Consider the following 23,269-nt stretch of genomic DNA (forward strand, 5'->3'; position numbering starts at 1 on the left):
GAACAATGACCTATTTTTTCCTGGATGAGAAACCTTTTGTGATGAGGTGTGCCATATAGAAGGATTTCCTGACTACTGTGGTGATGTGATTATCAAAGGAGAGACTACTGTCCACCTGTGTCCCAAGGTCTCTTATCACGCCTTCGGTGTTAAGCAGACCACCAAGATGCACACATTTTGCAGCCCAGCTACTATACTATGCTGGCACATGATGGTGTCCCATGGTTGTTATATAAAAGCTGCAGACAGGAATACAAAGAAAATCATCACAAGACAGTGAAGGATAAAGATTGAGTGTTAAAATTGTGTGTGTGCTACTTCCTAGCAATCAGATGTTGCTTGTTTATATTTGTTAGAGGATGGTAACCATGCACAGCAGAACTTTAGAGATAATAAATGCTGTACTATCTGCTGTTAAATGCCATAGACATTAATTTGCAGTTACAGTTCCATTTCATGCATATGCCCTGAGTTTCAAGGTACAGTACATGCTGTGCAGTTTTTATACTTTCACCCTAGGAGAGCAAATTCAAGTTGTAAGTATCTATACTGTCTATGAAGGCAGACTAAAAAGAGATTTCTTTTTTCTTGGGGCAACTCAAAGCTCATTTTAACATGTAGTACTATAAATGTTGGTAGTCTTTGTGACATATTTTATTTAAAGGATTGTTATATTGAGTAACAAGTGAAGAACTGATTTTGGGGTTGATGTCAGGGATAAGTACCACTGAATCTGCTTCGTTATACACTTTCTACATTAGCAATGCACCACATTTTCAAATTCCAGTTAGGGAAAATATATCTAGTTGTTAAGGAATGATTTACTAAAAAAGAAAGGGTCTGGATAAGGATTACTTCTCTCCCATCCTGCCCTTTTGTAAGAGCAGGGTAGTGTAGAATTAGATATGTCACTCTGTTTCAAGAAGGCAAATATTAAAGCATCAAGTTTACACGTGTAAAGATCATAAACTGCAAAACGTTAGAAGATTATGTGTCAAGACCAGTTTTCAGGGCTTAAGAGATCTGAATTTGGGAAGTAGGAATTGATAATGTATTGAACTTGCTCCATTATTTCAGGACACTGTTGGATGGAGATGAGGAAGTTAGTTTCAGTCTAGCTGAGGGATCATCAGTGAGAAAAGGCAGCTCAGAGTGGTAAGTTAGACACAAGGATAGTGTTGCACTGAGAGGGATTTCAACATGGCTAGTTAGCAATATTTCCAGTGTGTCTCACTACCTGATGATAAAACAAGATCTTTAAGACTGGGGTTTCTTTTGGTATCACTATTAACAGATGAAGCATCATATCATACAGGTAGATGTTCTCTGTATGTATGTTAACCTAGCATCAAGACTACAGGACCTATCAAAAGGATCTGTTCAGCTGAGAAAGCAATATGGTGCATTGTAGAATGCAGGAAAACATCATGTCAGCAACCACTTAAGCCAGTTATGTTTGTTATAAGTCAACATAGTATAAGTGCTCTTTCAGTGTGCATTGTAAGCACCAGAGGTATATAAATCAGCTATATCATTTTAGTGTACCCTATGTAGTACCATAGATGGAATCCACTGCTAGGCGATTGCCCTTAAACATTGTTTAAGGCCCATAAAGGTTAAACAATGGAATAGCTTGACAGAGGAATGTGCACATCCCAGCTCATTGCTGCGTACTATACACCTTTCTCTTTAGTATGTGCTGCTGTTGCAGTGAGCTGGGCAACCTCCATGTAAGATGGGTGAACTGGCATTGACCACTCACACCCATCCATCCACACTGGTCAGCTCCCTCAGCACCTGTGCAGCTAATTGATCTCTGGTTATGTGGGTTGTCATTTGTGTTGAGGCCTAATCCCTGTGTGCCATGATACAGGTTCATTTCATCTCTGTTAGCTTAGCTCTCTTGGTACTCTTCAGCAGCAGTACTGACTGTGCCTGTTTCTCTTGAGCAAAGATTATTGCAGACACTGGAGGTTTGGAATTTACATTGCAGCAATGCAGTTCTGGAGAATGTTATGATGAGAAACCATCTCATTTTAATGCATGTCTGTTCATCCTTATTATTATTTGTTTATTTTTCAGGTCATGGTCTTTGTTCATGCAAGAAACTCCACTGTAAGAACTGCAATGGCCCTTCGTGAACTGTCAAAAAACCGGGGAGAATCTGTCTATTTTGAACCAAATCAAGGACCAGATTTTGGCTATGCTGAAAAGCAGGTATATATATATATATGTATATATATACATATACACACGTGTGTGTGTGTGTGAGTAACTAGTTGCAAGTGTTTTAATTGCTGTCCAGTCTTTACTTGATAGTATCATCTTTTATTTGTGGTTGGATGGCAGCTTATTATTTGTGTTGTTTCATTGTGGACTTCGTTTGCATACAGAAACTTGTATTTAAATTATCCAAATCTGTGGTATTCACCTAGAAAACTAGAAACTGGTGGCTGCTAAGAACCACTAACCTCCCATGGTTTCATCCCATAAGCATGTTTGTGTTGATTTGCATATGCACAGTCAACACTTAGTTGTACTTGCAGTGCCCTCCTCAAAAATGACATTTCTTAAATAGCAGTGTAACTGTGGTGAATAACCTTACTGAGTAATCTGCTGCACATCCTGATGTCAACAGTTGCTGATTGGTCAGTGATGCTGCAATATATGTGACAGTGCAAACTCAGTTGTGATCTGTTGACAAGATTCTGGTGAGAAAATTGATATGAAGATGTTGCATAAAGACGTGATGTCATTGTTCAGCAGGGTACTTTGAGTGATCAAAAGGGGTTGCAAGGACATCTTGGAGAAATTTTTTACAAAAAAAATGTCAGTGTTTAGGAAATGTTATGGGAAATCACTCTACAGAAAAGAAGGAAAGGTAGATTTTTCTGTTGAAATCATACATTCCAGTCTTGAGTTTTCATGTTTAAGTGTAGAATAGCAATTAGCTTTAGTAAGGAACATGTTTCTAATGCAATTGAGTAGAGTTGTTTTGCAGTGAGAGGGATGAGTGCTCTGCTGCCCTTTCTTTTTATTTCCTTTTTGTATGTTATAGCACTGATGATTTATTGAGAGGGAACTATTGCGGTCTTAACTCAGCACAACAGTCCCTGCAAAGAAAACTACAAAATGCTAAAGTGTACAAAAAGGGGTCCAGACTGACTGAGCAAAATGTACAAAAAAGTAGATTTATTAGGTGCTTTCGTCCAGTAGTAGACCTCATCAGAATAAAACTCAAAAAACCTTCACAGACTACTTAAAACCCACTAATTGAAAGTACAGTACCCAACAATTTTAAAGACATAGTACCCAACCTGTGGGTCTGTACAAAATAAATTACTTTAAAAAATATATGCTTTATACAATTTGTATACCTTTCCTAATTGCAACCACATTAAAACTTAATGAAACCTGTGTGAGTTTAACATGCTCACTTTTCTCTTTAGCAAACAGTTAATACTAATAGCGTGATTGATACCTGGATAAACATTAGCTTGTAATTTAATCTGCCACCAAAGTTCCATCACCTCTAAATAATTCTCCCAGTTACCCACCAAGGGACTGCTTGTGAATCGTTTCCAAGGCAGTGAATCTAAACTCAACATAATAAGAGCACCCTTTTGCATATTTTGCTAAATCTTTCTTCATATTGCCCACTCTAATAGCATAAACAAGGTCATACATATGATGTCTTAATGAGTGATCGGTCTTCCCAATGCAAAAATAACCACATGTGACACACACTGCAATATAAACAGCCGCCCTTGAACCACAAATAGCTTTGGGAAGTTTCATAGAATCTGTGATAAAAATGTTTCCTTCATGGTGTAGGTCAATACATCACAGTGTTTGCAGCTATTGCATTTTTCATTGCCCCCTGTAACTGAATTGGTTGGTTTAAGTTGTTCGAGCCTACTCTTAACATTAAACCTCAGCTTAAAAAAGTAATGGAAGTGGAGATCTGCAATTTCTTTATTATAATCAAAGTGCATGAGTATCTCCCAGTGGTTATCTATAATGTTTTTTTTAATCTGGGACTCAAACTCTGCCCAGTAGGATGTGTTGCAGAGGACCTAGGTGGGACAACACCATTTTTTTAAGATGGGAGCAAATCTGTAAGTCTACCACTAATGATTTCCATCTTTTTATTTGTGAGTAAATCCAGGAGATATCCCCTTTATAGCAATAATTATTATTAAATAGTCTATTTCATTAATAAAATTGGAGTTCTCAGAAACCAGTCTAGAGAGACGCATCATCTGTTCCTTCACAACACTAACTTTTTGTTTGAAGGGGTGACAACTTTGATAATGGAGGTACCCATTAGGAAATGTCTCCTTTCTAAAAACTGGAAAAAAACTAAACCAAAAATCGCAGCCATGACACACAGGAATTAATATAAAGTAAGCACTTCCGTTCTTTAATTAAAATAGAACGTCATCAGACTACAGTGAAGTATTGGACATTTCTAAAAATGTTAGAAGAAAAAACAGGATCAATATTAGTTTTGTGTAAGGTTACATCTAAAAATCTATACTATTAATGGGACATATTTTAGTAAATGTCAAAAAATCAGCATATCTCAGAACCGAACACTGCATAGTTAGATGTAACTATACTAATGTTCCTTCTTCCAACACAGTGTACCCATGTACCTACAAACATGCACAAATGCATACACACACAGCTTTGTAGTACTTACCTGCTGTGGTGCTAATAGCCCAGAAACTTCCAAAGATATCAGTGTCTGTTAAAAAAAAAAAAAAAAAAAAAAAAAAAAGGTTAAAATTTTAATTATTCACTTCCCAAAGAGCGTGGTAGGAGTCTTCTTTGAATCATTCTACCATGCTGTTCCATATCTGACCAAAGATCTGGGAGGGTTCACTTGATTAATTTGCATTAGTTACACCCTTGGACTCTACATTTGCGTGTGTCTTTCTTCAGCATGATTGCTGTGGCTGTATAAGCCGCAGACCTTTTTACCTCTGGATCTCCTCCATAACTCATTAACTATTCCTGCTAGAAAGAAGATCCTACAGTAATTTGTGCATTTCTGAGTCCCATCACATGCCTCTTGCCCATTAAGTTTCAACTTTTTGAGCCCTTAAGGAGCCATTTTAAAATTGCTATTCCTATATGTCTATATCAAACTTTTTTTAAACAAGATAATATTTTATTGAATCCTACTCACAAGCCAGACTTATAAATAGTCATGAATTTTTCAAAAGTGAAAAAAAAAATGACAAAATGTTTCCAAACAAGATGGATAAGTATTTCTAAATATATAGGAGAGTACAATGTGTTTTGCAGTTACATGAGTTCCACCAGGCACCCCACCAAGTGTAAAGAATTATTATTAAAAGACCAGCAAGCTTCATTGGACCCATTTTCTTACTGCTATGGGCCTTTTTTCCCTGACAACACAGACTTATGCAGCAAATGACTGCCCTGCTGACCTGTATTGACCTGTAGTTCATACCCCAGTCAAGAATAAGGAATTAGTCAAATGAAATAAGTTCAGGCATAGCCATTAACATCAAGTTTGGAGTACTCCATTTTGTTCAGAAGAAATACTTGTCCAAAAAAATGTGTTGCTAATTACCAAGCTATCCCCCGTCATACCCCCAACAAACTGTAGAAGAGCCAGGAACCATACAATATAGTCTGGAGGGAGTATAAAAAATTATCACTGTCCACTCCAAAAAACAAAGCCATCTAGAGACTTAGTAGCATATTGGGGAAGGGGGGGTCTTTCACCCTATCTCTTGGGTTATCTAAATGCCAGGGATTTGCATCCACATTATTCTGTACTTAATGGTGTTGGATAATTTAGCCATTATTAGAAGCTTATGTATCTTAGTTGTACCTCCCTTGACCAGTGCCGAACCACCTCTGAGATCAACCCACCATTGAATCCATAGGTGCAGATCCTGTCTGGAATATGAACTAATTTTATTCTAGGCAAATTTCTTAACCAGTAGTAAAAAAGTGATGTTCCCTGATCAGAGGATGGGAGTAGGTCTACATTCAGTTCTTAATTCTTCACATCCCATATGATGATTACCATGCCAAAGCTGTTCCCAAAATGTTATAGTGAGGTTATCATTGAGTTGACACAATAACCTGTAGTGTGCAGGGCCCTACTAGTAATCAAAAGCTATCGGGCATATATCCTTCACCCAGTTTAGTGTGCTTATTTCTTCAGATGGCCACTGCAGTAATTTCCACTTTCTGATTGATTCAAAAAGAAATGCTGAAGAAATAATATCAAAGGACCTGTCTGCATCAAGGCTAGTTAGAAACAAAGGGGAATAAGTATAGTTTGTGTCTCTGAACAAGAGACGGGGTTTGATTAATTTATCTACTGTGGAGTGGGTATATATAAAACATGTCTGGTCGATGTAGTAAGAGAAGAAAAATATAATCCTTAAAAATTGTCTGGTTGATATGTATTTAAGAGGGGAGAAAGATTGCAATCCTTCTGGCCAAAAGTGTCATAAAAAGTTTATATTCATGGTTTAGAGGTGAAATGGATCTGTATGAAGTAACTTCCATGGTGCTTTTCCCAGGTTTAGGAATAAGAAAAATTACAATCTGTGTCTAGGAAGGGAGATTAATGTACTTAGAACAACTTTTTCTACAGAATCAAAAGCTTGCAAAAATTTGTCTTTTCCAACTTGTAGATTTTAAGGGGGATACAATCCAGGCCAGGCATTTTGCTCTTAGACGGCCTCTTTATGATCCATTCCACCTAGTAAAATGATATGAGACTCATCAGAGAATCCACTTGTGCTGGGCCTAATCTAGCAAAACACAGTGAAGATAAATAGTGTCTGACTTTATTTACATAGTCCTGCGGATGAGGTGGCTTCTTATAGAAACTTTGTAAAGCTTCTAAGACCATGTTTGAAGAGGTGCACAAAAGCCTTAGTGCAGGGTCCCTAACCTCAGTAATAAGTCTGTCTACCTCTTACCAGTCTCAGATTAAGTGCTTCTGTGATTTTGGGTAACCTCAGCAAATGAGAATTTTAAGTATTTAACAGCCTAATCTGTTTTATATTTGAAGAATCCTGATAACCCCTCCCTTGACTCATAATAATCCCTCCTCCATACCCAACCCTCTTCCTACACTGCAGAAAGTTATTTTAATAGTCCGCACAAGAGGTTTTGTGATGGGCCAACACCTGGTCCTGATAGCCTTGACCTAAAGATTCTAATGAATTCTTATATTCTTCCCACCACATTGGAAATATACCCACATTTCTGTCAATATTTGTTCCCCATACCTTAAAGAACTGGGAAATTTACTGTGAAAAAACATTCCCTTGCAACTGAATAGTTTGCCCTCCAGTGAGAGAGAGAGAGAGCGCTGTCATGATATCAGGTGTGAGTTATGAAGTTATGATTTGGAAATACTGCAGGCAGTTTCCTAACATCTTTTACCACAAATTTATGCTACTTTGAGATTAAAATTGTTACCATTTCTAGGAAAAGTGCGATAGCAAGGGGAGTGATACATACGTTGCAACTGGGAAGTGACAGACATATGGGAGACCAAGTGAAAGGTGTCCATTAAACCTGTGTTGGCCAAGTTGTCTCTATCCATTCTGCCACCCAAAGGGACTGATAAGGACCTTGGTGGTCCCTGCTGTGTATCGGGTCTATATCATATTCTCGAAAGCTGACAGTGTAAATCTGATATCGTCGACACGAGAATATCGAACCTCGAGCATGTAAATGGAAATCTCCGTAAGGGGAGATTTCCGTTTACTGTAATGTAGTGCGGTCTCGGAGTTGGTATATTTAAGTAGTGGGGGGTGTGGGGGTGCTTAAACCCATTATGGTACTTTTTTTTTTTGTCTTTTTATAAGGTTGTCGTTTGAAGACATCGACCATATGGTGTCGACGATATGTTGTTCGATGTTTTCAACCATCGATCTTATAACATTGACCCTGTGTATCACCACTAGAGAAAAACAGGTTTACCCCCCACACACATGATGCCATCATTAAAAATCACCCACTTGTAAGAAATTGCATTAGCTCCTTGGTGGAATATCATGGTTAATCAGTGTATATAAATGCCTTTTAATAAATCCCTTAATAAGACCTAAACTTTCTTACCTATTGGAGAATCCCACGCTTTCAGTGGAACATGTTGCCCTTTCCTCAACATATCTGTAAACTTGAACACACTCACATTTCCATAGTTCATCTGGAATTCACACTGCTTCACAAGTTCTGTAGAGCGGACTTTGTTGCATTGCTGCTGCATTTCTTAATTTTTGTAGTCACTTCTTAAAGAAAATGGCGAATCTCGTAACTCCAGCAAAGTAAGTGGGTATAACAGACACCACAGACAAACCATGTCAGGCGAATGTAGCTAACCTCCATCCATCGCTGCAGTTTATCCAAAGCTTCCTCAAGAGATTAAAAGAAAATGCTGCTACTGCCTGCTGCCTTTAAAGTTGATTCTCATAGTTGCCAGGTATAAAAGTCTGCATCTGAAATTATGTTGGTGGCAGAACATTCTGAAAAGGAAAACCACATTTATATCTAGTTTCACTGGAATGATCACCGTCATAGAGCACCGTGGCTCCCTTGTACATAATCAGCATCATCAGTACATGAACTGAAAAAAGAAGGTTATCCTTCAGCCCATGTTGACAATAGATAGATCAGAATTAGTCTAAGGCAGTTATTCCAAGGTGAGACTGAGAGAAACACCCTGTGAGCCCTTTTCTGTCTCTAGCAGCTCCACAGGTGTCCCCAACCATTCTTTCAGCTTTCCTACCATAAAAGACAGACAGATATCTCCCTCTTCATTTCACAACAGATGGACTAGAATTAGTCTAGGACAGTTATTCTGAGTTGAGAAGGGGGCAAACACCATGTCAGCCACTTTTCTTTTTATAGAGAACAACCAGGAACACACCAAAATGAAGAAACAACAAAAGGATCCACCAAAAAGCGATTTATTCCAAAATTAATTTTCCTCTGACGTCTCGGCCTGAGCCTTCAAGGAGTACAAATAACTAAAACACTGTTCACATATATATACATAATCACTAATTGAATCAATTAATACAATTAGTAATAAAAATTACTAATTGTATTAATTGATTCAATTAGTGATTATGTATATATATGTGAACAGTGTTTTAGTTATTTGTACTCCTTGAAGGCTCAGGCCGAGACGTCAGAGGAAAATTAATTTTGGAATAAATCGCTTTTTGGTGGATCCTTTTGTTGTTTCTTCACTTTTCTTTTTATATTTGCTCTACGGTATTCCCTGGCCATTCCACCAGCTCCCACAAATGATAAGCAGTCATCTCTCACTTCATTTTCAGGAGCCCCCAACGCACACACACAATCTTTTCTCTAAGCTCTGTTTTATATGTATATCATTTGAAATTCCAATTTATCCAGTCTAGTCACTGTCAGTAATCTCTGGTCAGAATTCTGTACAGTACTTCCCTATTCATCTAAATGGTCAGATTGCAAAATGAGAGTATACTCAATTACTACAAGTTTCCCCTGTGATTTCTCTATGTAGTATTCATTTTTTGTAGCTTCTTTATAATCAAATCGAAGGAAACCTTCAGTGCCATGTCTAGGGGTTCTGTAGACATGCTGGGGTCAGGTAAGTCAAAAGTAGATGTAGACCACTGGTCATTCAAGGTTAAAGTGGCCTAAACGCATGGCAAAGGCAGAATAATACCTTGATTTTCTTTTAGCATGCTTCCCCTTTTACTAGTCATCAGTCTTAAGAAAAGTACATGCATTGCTCTCAAATGTATAGCCAAAATAACACATTTTTGTACCTGTTAGGGATGGAAAATCCAATATAATTGCACTCCTCACAACTCAATCTCCAGCAGAAGAGAATGCTTTCATCCAACTTAAATATCTAACTTTATGCCATAAAAAGTGGGTATTTTATTAAATCATTGCAGACTCTAAATGGCATGTGTATAGATCCAATATTCTTTAAAATAATTTAATTGCTACATAGTTTATTCTGAGTGCTGGAATGATTTATGCTGTAAATGGATCAATTCCATATTTCAGCAATCTTGAAAAACAGTATGACAAACAGTGGGTCCAAAGCACTGGGTATTATATATGATATAAAGCTGTTCAAAACTGTTGAGTGGTTTATAAGAAAGAAATATTTAAAAGTTTGTTGCATTATACTGTAATCAAAAAATAAGTTTGATACATTATTATATTGTAATTAGCCAAATATTTGAAACCATTGTGTTGAAAAATACATTTCTGTAGATTCTCCCACAAACAATAAATGCAGCACTGCTTATATGTTTAGTCCAACAGCAAAGCATAATGGTAAATGAAAAAGCTTTATATATATATATATATATATATATATATATATATATATATTTATACCTGTCGGATATTTAGCCCATATGAAATGTTGCACTTTTGTAACCTAAAAAAAGCTTTTTTTTTTCTTTAAATATTTTTTATTTTCCAGATAATATAATGTTTAACAATACAGTCATCAATAAACAAGTATTATAAACCTTTATATACACTATGTACAATTGACCTGAACAAAGGAGGGAAAAAATTAATAAAATATATGAAATTAGTAACAAAAAGCTCTTTTTGATTATAAGATGTTGACAGCTGGTAACTTTAGAAGCATTGTACAATAAAGTGACCAAATGGAACCTCCTGTATGAAGTTTTCTGCATGAACTGTGTTTAACAGGCGGTGTCACTTTTTTAATAAGTGTTTCTTTAATCTTTTATTACTTTATCACTAATAGTTTTACTTTACAGTCTGTAGTTTGAAGTCAACTTCACTGTATGGAGTTTTAAACTTCTAATACAAACACTTTTGCGAGTATGGTTAAAAGAGCTATAATCACTGCTGCCTTGTAATTCATTTGTGTATATTCTTTTAATGGGTATTTCTGATTTGGCATAAACTTTTTTGTTATAAAATCTATACATTAAAAAGCTATACAGCTCTATGCAAATCACACAGCTGTATAGCTTTCTCAAAACTGATTGTTGAAAGCTTTTATTAATGTATGTTGAAGTCTGGCTTCTCATGTCTGTTCAGTGATATTTAGGATGTCTACTTAATTGATCATCTTCAGTTTTACAGTTGGGAGCATGTCTGCTTTGCCAAGATAGATTTGTACCAACATTTCTGGTTAAAGATTCATGCCAGCTATATCCCATGTCTTATACAATGTCTATCACTTTCATTCGTATTTTTGATTTAGTGACACTTGAGACAGTAGTCATAATCCTATGGGACCTGAATAGTTATTGCATCAGCTCTGTCATCCTGTCCATAAATTAGACATTTCTTGCTTTATTTCCATTCTAAGCTGTGATCAGGTGTTAGTGTGCCGCTTTTAATAACAGGTGTTAACTTGTTGTCAGTTCATGTGCTATTGTTAGATATGAACATTAGTAGAGATTAATATAATCTCAGAATTCATTCTGTGAATCTGTATTAACAATTTACACGAAATGCTTGAGCTTAGTTTTAGAATTTTGCGTAAGGTTTATCGTTAAGTGTAGCATTTGCTCAGTTAAAACACGATCTACAGAATGTGTAACATTTAACATACTTCTGAATCACAGTTATATTTTATATTACCTGGCATTTTTATAACTAATTTATTTATCAGAAGAATATGTAGCCAGCACACTACATAATTAAAATTAAAGGCTCTGTCAGGGCACCTTACATCCCTCAGAGCCACACTTGCCTTTTTTATTAAATTATGTGGTTAAGCTATGTCCACACTGTGCACAATTTTAAAGCAGTGTGTTGACGGTCGTAAGCTTTGAACAGTAAACTCCCCAGTATGCTTCAGCATGCTTACATGCTGAGTCACCCTGATGTCCTTGATCACTTTCATCCACTATCTCAACCTCAAGGTTTATCACTTCAGGTTCTGTGGTAGTAATAATTTATTGCTTTCTTATATATTTCCCAGCCTGCATATTCAAATATGATGATGATGATTATACAAGGGCATTAAGAAGAATGCAAACAGACTAATTGGATTAATATTCTGCATCGGTCCCTGGTCTTATAATTTTGAACTTGCTTTTACTTCAGACGTGTAGTTGTGACAATGAACAGTAATTTTTACTCTCTGCAATTACTTTATAATAGACTTGAGTATGTCAGGGACCTTTTTAAAATAGGCTTTCATCATAACCTATTTTGTCAGGTTTAGAAACACTGTAAGCAATCACTTGAATTGTAAATGCTCACCTACTCAGCTATACTGTCTGATAAGGTACAACAGTGCTACTTCTGGTTTAGCATTGTGTAATAATGCTCGTACAAACATTCAGTTGCTCGCAAAGCAAGACTGTTAGGACTGTAAGAAAGTAATGTAGTCACGTCTTTGCTTTATATCAACTTTGAGTGATCATTGAAGGCATGACATTGATTGTAATTTGTGACTAAACTGCCTTTGACTGGAGGCAAGTAATAAGAGAAAATATATAAATGAAGACATAATATTCATACTTATTTAGTTAAATTGAAAACTATATATATGTAACTTCCTGCAGATTTTTTAGTATCTAAAAAAACTCTCTACATCTGCGTAAAACTTGTTTTTTTTTTAAACCTTTAAAAACAATGTATGTTTGCAAGATTTATATTTGTGTATATGTGTTTATATATATATATATATATATATATATATATATATATATATATATATATATATATGTATATTTATATATATATATATTTATACAGACTCTACCCTGATTTGCTCAGCTGCATCTCCCTCAGACTTGAGGTCAGCTACCCAGTCCACCTTTAATACCATAGAAAACTGGCTCTCCAACCGTCGATTGTTGCTAAATCCCAAAAAACTAAAATGCTGTTATTTTCACCAGCACAAAGGTCAGCTGCTTTTACCTTCACCATAAATGCAAAAGATGGCACAATAGTCACCCCCGACCCCTCCACTAAACCACTGGTAGTCATTATTGATAATAACCTAAAATTTGACCTTCATGTCAACCAAACAATCAAGACCATCAGTAAAAAACGTGAGTCACTGTATAGAATAAAAGCCTTCATAACCCCTTCAGCTAAGATTGCCATAGCTCGCTCTCACCTGCTTTCAACACTAGTATATCCTTCCTCCCTTCTCTCTAATCTAAACAAGACTGTACTCAGTAGACTGTCAGCCTGTTGCAATCACATTGCCAGGTTTGCCAGTGGCCTACCCTTTAGAACACACCACTGCATCAACCTTAAACAGTTTGAGTGGCTTGAACTTCCCGGTCTAATCCAATATAACCTACTGATTATGGCTAACAAAATACTTTATAATCCGGATAATACACCTGCTCTTAAAAATATTGTCACCCCCTATAACAATCCAAGACTGCTTCGATCCTTGAGTAGATTACTTGTTCAGACAACCAAAATTAACAATGCAGCCGGTTTTTCAGTCTTTGCAAACTCTGCAAGCAGAGCCTGGAACCTACTTCCGGCCGACATTACTTTACTCTCCTCCTTATCCCAATTTAAAACTAAACTCAAACAACACTTAGCACTAAACTGGCCTTGCCACTGTAACAAGCCTGGCTAACTCTCATCAAGAATGTGAATACAACTAATCTAATTACTGTATAATTTTTTTTCTTCTGGCTGTTACCAGGGGAAAAAAAATCCAATTACTGTATAATTTCTTCCCCTGTCAGTTACCAGGGGTAACTCACACTTGTGCAATTGTATATTCATGTCTACTTAAGTATTCTTTGTAAATACCATATCTGTAACATTCTTTCTATACTATGTGTAATACGCTGTCGTTTTTAATATATCTGTTTACCTTGGAGCTTTTCACCCCAGGCCTCCGCAGAAAATGGACATTAATCCAGTCGGACTATCCTGGTCAACAAATGTAAATAAATAAATGTGTGTTTCCACCGTAGACTATGCTAATTTAAAAACTTTCAAATGATTTCCACTGCTGTCCTTTTTAGATGAGCTTTAAGGATGGTTACAAAAAAGTTGACTTAATTGTGTCAGTATATGGCATCCTAGTCCAATTGCAGATTTCACATACAGTGAATTTAGTAATGTCAAAATATATCTTCCCAAAAGTTCACTGAGGAAGTTACTGTCTTGTTTGGTAGCCAACCATAGACTTAGCTTTGTGAAGAAAGATTTGTAGGTGTAAGAATGACTCTTGCATTCGCCTTCAGCAGACTTGTATCGAGTCAGTGCTGACATTATGAACATCAGTCTAGCTGTTTCCAGTGTAATTGAGATCTCAGCTTGTGTGCCAAATCCAGAATGGAAAAGATTTCTAGCTGCATCTCTATCCTTTTCTGTCTACTCAAGCCCCTGTTGACATACATTAGTGAATCTCCTTGTCCAATGTGAAATCTAACAAGCTATAGCTCTACATAAGTAACAGTACAAATTTACACAGCAGTAACATATTATGGAGCATTTCTCCCCGGGCCTCCGCTGAAAACAGGCGCTGTGGAACCTAGTCCAATATTCCCGGTCAACAAATGTTAAATAAAAATATTCATCTACATTTAGGGCATATTCAGTGACATATTGTTGAGGAATTAGAGATGTTTTAAAAGTTTGGCTAAATTTGTTTATCCACAACAATTCTCAATGACCTTTTGCAAATCATCTTATTATTAAGCATCATTGTTTTACTGTAAAGTTTCTGAATTCATGCACTTCGTAATTGAGTAGGGAGCAAGATCCTTTGCAAATGGCGGTCTTTTGAGCTCTGCAACTAATAATGCAGTTGTAGTCTTTACAGTTTATCTTTGTAGGCTAAGGCCCTCTTTCTTCTCTATGCTAGTGTTCAATTGTAAAAAATGTGAATTAAGCATGTGTAAAGCATTCAAACCTTCTGGAAAGAACAGTAGTACACTGCAGCATTCATAGGTTCATGGGTGTCACAAGGGCCTTTTTAAGCCTAGCCTTGCATCCCAAATCTCTGACAAGTTGTGATACCCTTGATAAGTGCAGGCAGGGGCTTGGGAGATGAACCATTTACAGATTACCTGTGTCTATTAGAAACATAGGTGCCAAAACAGGGATGAATTTCCTGTTCCCCATCCAGTTGTCCGAGTTGCACTTGAATTTGGTTAGGGAGGAACTCTGCTTCACATGGATGTGGAACCCTGCTCCTGAGATGAGGTGGTCTCTGGAATTCATACCTGTCACTCCAGCAGATCCTATTTATATAACAGGCATGGTTTAAGTCTTTAGAACTGGTATCTCTGGTGCTGTTTGTTTTGTGGTTATGCAGAAGGTCCATCAGGGAGGGGTCTGACTATGCCCTGTATGCCAGGCATAGATCTCCTCTAAACAGCTTGTAGGAGACAAAATAGAGGGATAGAACCTTGAGGTGGTCTGCATAGGACATTTTACTTATGCCCTGTATTTACTGAAGAACCTCTCTGGACTTTCCATTTGTTGGATATGCCTGGTTAGGTACATACCAAAAGTGGGCAATTGTACTCGATGATATGTCTGATGGATGCTGAATACAGTGGAACAATGACATCTTTGGACCTAGATGCCATACCTTTGTTTATAAATTGTGCAACATAGAATGATTTCCTCACTACTGTAGACATGTGATGGTCAAAGGCTAGATTACTGTCTGTGTGTCTTTAAGTCCCAACCACTAGGTCAAACTTAAGGGGTGTGTTGTCAATATGATAGTTACCATGGGTAGATAATTTCCCAAAGGATGCTATTATGCATTTCTTGGCATTTAGTTTTAGTCCATGGCTCTGACACCAGTAGTTTGTCTGTGATCAGGCCTTCCTGGACAACATTTTTATCAGTGTGTGGGATTCAGTGATCGCTCTTAGTTTGCAGTCTTCTGCAAATTTAGTCAGCCAGAGACCATTGACATTGGCCTTGACCCCAGAGAAATAAATGCCAAAAAGGACCAGTCCCTGAGGGACTCCACTTACGACTGGCCTCTTTTATTTGCATCTGACACATCTCTAGTTGTCTGTTTTTCAGCATTTATTCTCAAATTGCATGCCGTGAGTGACAGAACTCAATGTGGTTTGGGCTTACACTGGTCATTGGCATGCATGTTTAGGGTATACTTCAGATATATGCTTTTCAGAGAGTAACTGTGGTATAAGAAGAATGGGCAGTCAGTGCCTTGGCAAGCTGTTAAGGTTTATTTCATACCATTGTACAGCCTTTAAATATGGGCTTCATACTTGCATCTTCACGTGTGAAAATTTGTGCTGCCAAAACAGTATAGTTTCTTCAAAGTTTGAATCTTTAGAAAAATAATGTAAATGTCTGAGTTTTCTATGGAATCTTTACCTTATCATGTAAGCTATAACTTGTGATTTGAATTATTTTATTTTATACTGAAATTAATGTTTGGCAGACGCATGGATGTGTTTGGGGGTGCATTTCACACAATTTTCACATATTTTGGAAGATATGCATATGACTGCCTTCATCTAAACTTCATTAAAATTTCATATTGGACTCTTCTTATTTGTTATATGCATACTTACTCCTACTATACATGTGTTAGCTTAACACCAAATATGTCAGGTATGCCAGCAGCGTTCTGGGGAAAACCTCTGTCTTCTAGGCTACCTTGGCATCAACTGCCTTGTTCCAAACAGGTAAATAGACACTTTGTAGTTAACTTAACATGAATAATAGTATCCCCCATCAGACCAAGCCCCTGTAGTATCAGAAATTCCCTTACAGACATTATAAATATCAACACCCTTACGGATGTACTAGTCCTGAAATCCTCCCAGCTACCCTCAATAACCATTATCCTTTTTTTCCAGAGTGGCTATTCAAGCAGCTAAAAAAAAAAAGTAGTAATAATCTGCTAATGTTTTATATGGAAATAGTATTGTTAGTAGAACTCGACAACCTAGGAGATCCATTTCTAATGTCACTTATCCTACTAATGCTTTATCATTCTTATCCCACTAATGCTTTAGCATTCTTATGCCAATATAAAACAGTCTTTTTTTCCGTGAGAAGCTAAAAAGAAGGAAAGCATTCCATAGCTTATGGTAGCAGTATAGGTACAACTAAAGGAAAGAGACAAAGCATGGGAGGAGTTAAAGAAAGATCCTACTGATGCAAATAAGCATCAGACTGTCTAGAATCTTAGAAAGTCTTGCAGAATTACAACCAGCACTGTGTACAATCCACCTTCATGAGTACCCAAGGCAATTATGGACACCCTTAAAGAATCTTATGAATAATGTTACCATTCCATCATCTGTATGAGCAGTATTAACCACTACATTTCTAAATGAATTTATTTTATTTATTTTATTTTACATTTGTTGACCGGGCTAGTCTAACTGGATATATGTCCATTTTCAGTAGAGGCCCAGGGGGAAAAGCTCCAAGCATGAACAGTGACAAAGTTTACAATATATAAAAAGACACGTAAAATCACAGTACAGAGGCAACATTGGTCAAAAGAAAAATTATCCTAAACACAATAGTAAGTTTGAGCAAGACCCAATTAGGAGAGAAAGCCCATTTATTTTATCCTCCTACTATGAAGGAAAGTGTAGTGACTAGAATTAGAGGCATAGGTTAGAGGAGTAGAGAAAGGGGTGAGAGCAGGAAGGGGAAAGAGATATCAGTCTGGGTTCACACATGGACATAACCATTGAGTTTTAAGATGTTCTTTAAGATGTTTTTTAAATGGAGAAGTAGAAACAAGGGTTGATATTGCAGAAGGAAACTGATTCCAGTTTTTACCTGCTGTCTTCAAGAAAAGTGAGTCACCAGCTTTGTTCTTAGATTTAATAGAGGAAACTAGGAGCTTATTAGCAGAGTGTAGTGTAGCCAGATTTTTGTATGGTGTAATCATATTAGTGAGGATAGGGATGTTGTTGGGGTGGTATAGGATCTTTTGGGTGATAAGTAATTGTTGACAAAGTATATGGTTCTGTAATTCTAGCCATCCCAGTTGTTTGAGGTTGAGGCAGTGGTGAGTGTTAAAGGGGGAGCAAGTGATGAATCTAGCTATGCTGTTATAACAGGTGGAAAGTTTGGAGAGGTTGTATTTAGATAGGTTAGTATATATAGCAGAGGCATAGAAAAGGGTAGAAATAAGGTGGGTCTGGGCAATAGTTTTTCTGGCAGAAGGGGTAAGGAAGGGTTTAATTCTATAAAGGTTACCAAGTTTTTTATTAACAGACTTTATAGTGGAGTTAATGTGGTCATCATAGTTGAGGCGATTATCAATTGTTACACCTAGTAGGCGGGTTGTAGTATCTGGGGTTATGTTGGTAGCATTGTTAGAGGTTATTGTGAAGAATGGATGAGGTGATTTATGAGTTGGAGTAAAAAGCAGTAATTTTGTTTTTTTGGGATTTAGGAGGAGGCAGTGTTGCATAAACCAATTTTCAACATTATTGAAAACAGTTTGGGTGAGGGACTGGAGAGAGGCTATGTTCTTAGCTGTACAGATTAGAGTCATCTGCATACTTGAATGCAGGTGGCTTGTGGAATGTTTATGTGTAGATTGTTAATAAATAAGGAAAAAAGAAGGGGACCTAAGATAGAGCATTGGAGTACTCCAATATTTACTGGAAGTAATGTAGACAGATTGGTATCCCAAAGTACTGCTTGCTGTCTGCTTTCCAGATAAGACCTAAGCCATTGTAATGCTTGTGGATCGAGGGAATTGGCTTTTAGTTTGTCTAGAAGTAAATTATGGTTAACCGTATCAAAGGCTTTTGACAGGTCAATAAATAGTGCAGCGGAAAAAGAGTTATTGTTACGATTTTTGTTTATAGAGTCGGTGAAGGATAGCAGGGCAGTTGTGCTATGGAATGGCCTGAAGCCGTGTTGGCAGTTTGTCAGTAGATTATTTTGTAGAAGGTGGTTAAGTAGTTGTTTGTGAATACATTTTTCCATTATCTTAGCTATTGCGGAGAGTAAGGCAATAGGTTGAAAGTTAGAAAGCTCAATAGATGATCCACCTTTATGTAGAGGGATGGTAATGTATCGCAGCAGTACAACCAGTTCATATCTAATGTTTCGCATTTCAAATCATTTCTCCATTACATTAATAACACCTTATTTTCAATTCATTTTGATCAAGGGAGTATAACAACTCTTGGATAAAATAATGCAGTCTTCATCCCAAGTACTATACCCTACACCCTAAAAATTAACAATCGTATCAATACCAGAGCCATTATAATCAATCTGTCTCAATCAGAGCTCTCCCTGTCAGTTTCAAATATGTATATTATTCCTTTACCCAGAATCATTCACTGTAGAATCTGTCATAATGCAGTCTGAGCCAACCTTTGCATGATGACAGAAGTAATTGAAAAGCTAATATATGCAGTTACTTCATCTTATCAAAAAGTACAGTATCCTGACTAGCTGCTATCATGATTTCTGCAAAGGATGTTACCCATACTGCCATATGGTCTGTCACTGACTAAATATATACAAGCATGGAAAAGAGCTGAGTAACACGTATTATCCCACAATCATATCTCTGATACTGTCAGACCTAAGTAGATAGTGCTTTCAGGATAAGTACTTTTCACCTTGTTCTCATTCATCAGTAATCTACCTAACAATCTGCCCTGTCTGAACTCAGTTTCTCTCCATGCAGGTGATATGCTTATTCTGGAAACTGCTCAGTACAGTAAGGCTTTGCAAAATGTGTCACAAAACTGCTTTTAGGTGTTTCTAATGTGGTATCTAAACTGCTTCCAGCTGGCTCAAGTAAGACAACTTAAATTCTCCTTGATACAACTCAGAAATCAAAGGCATCAGTCCACTTCCTATTTTAAGCTCTTAGGGCCGGTATATAGCAGCTAGAAATTCTTTGTGGTGGATCACATTTAAAGTGAAGTGGATTTACAGCTCTCTGGATGCTTGTAGGGATGTCTCTATTCGTCTTTCATTTCTTTTTATTGGGATTTTGGTTTTATTAATCGCGGTTGCTGTAGAAAGGTTTGTGGTACTTCTCAAAAGTTCATATGTCATTGACTCCGTTACACTTAACTGTTGTGGAGTTGTACGTGATCAGTTGGGAAGGTGTGAGCCTTTCTGTAGCATATTACCTGTTTTGATCCATACATTAGTGATTCAGTTTCCCTTTGATATCTTACTTTCATATTAGAGTTTACCTTTTAAAATGTTTGTATCCTGCAATGAGAAACTTCTCTTTTGATTGCTGTTATCAAGGTTTAAATTAGAAATGCTTAGAGTGTAACTGTAGCCAGAAAATGTATGGGAGGTAATGCTTTAGACACCAAGTAAATGATACTGGACCACAAAATTTAATGACACATACATCAGCTGTCAACAGTGCCTCCCTGTGATAACTTTTGTCACGTTTCAGAATTGTTTTGGTGCTCCACATTTTAGTTTTCCAGGATCTAGACATCATCATTCATGGTAAAAGAATACTATCATGAAACGTCAAATATGTTTAGTAATGAAGTTGTCCAGGATTCCGTCAGACTACCCCACCCCACAACTTAGTTCCCTCAAAAAGTGATTAAGGTTAGAGAAAGTCCTACACATGCTGTGTTCATTATAAGTCTTGTTAATATTCATGGTGTACTAAGGCATTAATTTTGCTTCTCCAGCTGTTAATGGTTCTTTTTTCAGTTGCAGAAAAAAGCTTAGTGAATCTCATGTTTTTCCATATTTTTTAAACACCTTTATTGAATTATCCCTTGTGACATTGGCAAAATTACATTTATATAAAAGTAATCAAACCATATTAACAAGTTCACATTTACAAACGTTGTATATCACATATATTGTTCTATACAATATAATCAATTCAGCTTAACATACATTGTTCATTTCCTGCTTTCTCATAAACCTCATTATTTCTCCAAAACATTTTTCTGCATGTATTGTTCCTACAGTTTCTATTTTTTTCTATGTAAGTTACGCCTACACTTTTCTAAAGATCCCATTTCTTGTTCTTTTATCTCTGTTACAATAATCAGTACTTTAAGTATGGTCAATTTAGACATTGATTTCCATTTTGTAGTAATTGTTTTTTGACAGCCAGCGTAATTGAACTTAACGCAGCATTGATATGCCTAGACAATTCAGATCCTGTGTCCCAGCTCAAAACATCATTTTGTTAGTTACACTCATTTGCTCACTCAGTATTCCTGACAGAGTGCTGTGTATGGAATTTTTTAAGTCTGTCAACTCATTATACTCAGAAATTATATGTTCCCAGGTACCTCTTTCTTACCCATTACACCTCTATCATTTGCCATCTATCTGAGGAAATGGAGTCCATTTGGGGTATAAATGTACCTATGGAAACACAGGCAAACAATCCTAAATCTTCTATATTTTGTTGCATATTTGGGAACCATACAAATGTCCTCCCATTGTTTCTTGTGAATTGCTTATCTAAGCTGTCTTCCCAGTCTTTCCTGACCTCCTCTTATTGATTCCTATAATTATTGTGCAATATTTTATATGCCTTATTAATCATCTGTTTTTTTAACAGTAGCTTCTGTTATAGATTCAACTAAAATCTCAACCTGTGCAGATGTTTCGCTTAGGATTTCCCTATCCCTTTCTCTTTGCCTGTACTCTGATATCAATCCCTGATAGGGAAAGCAGATACTAGCCTGCAACCCAAGTATCTTCTTGTCCTTTTCCATTCTGTTACTTTTCCCTCTCTAATTATTTGTTTTCAATACCTTGCTTCGTTTGCCTGCTTCCTCCAGTAAATTCCAGCCCCCTTTTGAGTATTCACTGTACCCCTAATTGCAGTCATCCCTTTCAGCAGAATCTCATTTCTCCAGTCCTCTGTTGGCTTAGTTCTTGGTGTGCTTTCTGTTAATTTATGAATATAATATTGTGTATGACTGATATTCTCTTTAAGGATCTGCATCAAAAATCCCATTCTTTCCTTATTTCTTGAATTTGCCTTCTGCTTCAACATCATCCCTTTCCACTTTGAATTGTAGCTTTCTGCTTGTGTTATGTATAAGGGCCTTAACTGTGTAGCTCTAAAATATTCCACCAAATCAGGTAATCCAGTGCATCTTTATTCTGTTGAAAGGATCAACTTATCCCACTTGACTCTTTCCATCATCCCCTCTCAGATAAAATCCTTCAACTCTATTAATTACTATTCACAACTTCTCCTCTGGGTGATAAAAATATGCATGGCCTGTATATAAAACTGATGAGACAGAAAACATTTTTACTGCTTGCATCTTACTATCCATATCCATGGACAAGAACTTAGTTTCTCAATTTTTGTATTATCTTTTCTTTAGTCTCTCAGATATCCTTTGTTGTCATAATATCGTCCTTTTTAACCCATACTCCGTCATACTTCATTTTGTCAAGTCCCCATAAATGTGGGTATTTTTGGACCAATTAATGTGTGGGCACATAGTTTGCAGCTGTAGCCTTTGTTTTACCTTCATTGATTTTATATCCCGAAAATAAAAAGAAACTATCTCAGAGTATTCCACAAAACTGAGATGTCCTTTTCTGATTTTATCAGACACAAAACAGTATCATCTATGCATAAAGTCAATTTTTGTTGAATGCCATACCAATTATAGCCTTGAATATCTGAGTCCCTTATTTTCTTTGCCAGTGGTTCTAAATCTAGAGCAAATAACAAAGGTGAAAGAGGAGACACTTTCCTGTTTCCTTTGTTCAGACAGCTTAGAAGAAATGGACTCTCCAACTTTGATTTTTGCCTCTGATCCCTCATATGTACTCCTAATTAACCTTATTGTATCAGGAAATGCAAATACTTCTATTGTTCTACTCATAAAAAATCCAAGATTACGGTTTTGAATGCTTTCTCTTCATAAAGACCCATCAACAACAGTGGTATTTTCTTACATTCTGCTTCATTCTGGATTGTCATTGTTCTATTAATGTCAAATCTCTGCTTCCCCGCCACAAAACCACATTGATGCATATCTATCAATTTTGGTAACACCTTTGCCATTCTTTTATCCATTATAGACATAAACACTTTATAATCATGATTCAGAATTGAAATGGGCCTATATAAAGCTGGATCTGATGGGTCTTTACAGTCTTTAGGTTTTACAGCCACGTCAAGCTTTTTTACAGGATGTTGGTTCTTTCTCTCCTTTTAAAATACTGGTAAACAATGCCTTTCAAATCTTTCTCATTTTCTTCTCTCCTAGTGTGTGTTAAACTTCCACTGAAATGTCTTTTCTTGCAGACTTTACTG

General features: G+C 36.6%; 1 protein-coding gene across 1 annotated transcript in view; it reads left to right on the top strand.

Annotated features, from left to right (window-relative positions):
- Positions 1-23,269, top strand: part of ASCC3 (activating signal cointegrator 1 complex subunit 3) — a 4,485,173-nt gene that overhangs the window by 2,408,555 nt on the left and 2,053,349 nt on the right. Inside the window, exon 12 of the mRNA XM_044069284.1 lies at positions 2,083-2,217. Within this exon, the coding sequence (XP_043925219.1) occupies positions 2,083-2,217 (135 nt within the window). The remainder of the gene's footprint in view (positions 1-2,082; positions 2,218-23,269) is intronic.

Source organism: Protopterus annectens, chromosome 1.part0 (genome assembly GCF_019279795.1).
Source record: "Protopterus annectens isolate FY-2018-M chromosome 1.part0, PAN1.0, whole genome shotgun sequence".
NCBI lineage: Eukaryota > Metazoa > Chordata > Ceratodontiformes > Protopteridae > Protopterus > Protopterus annectens.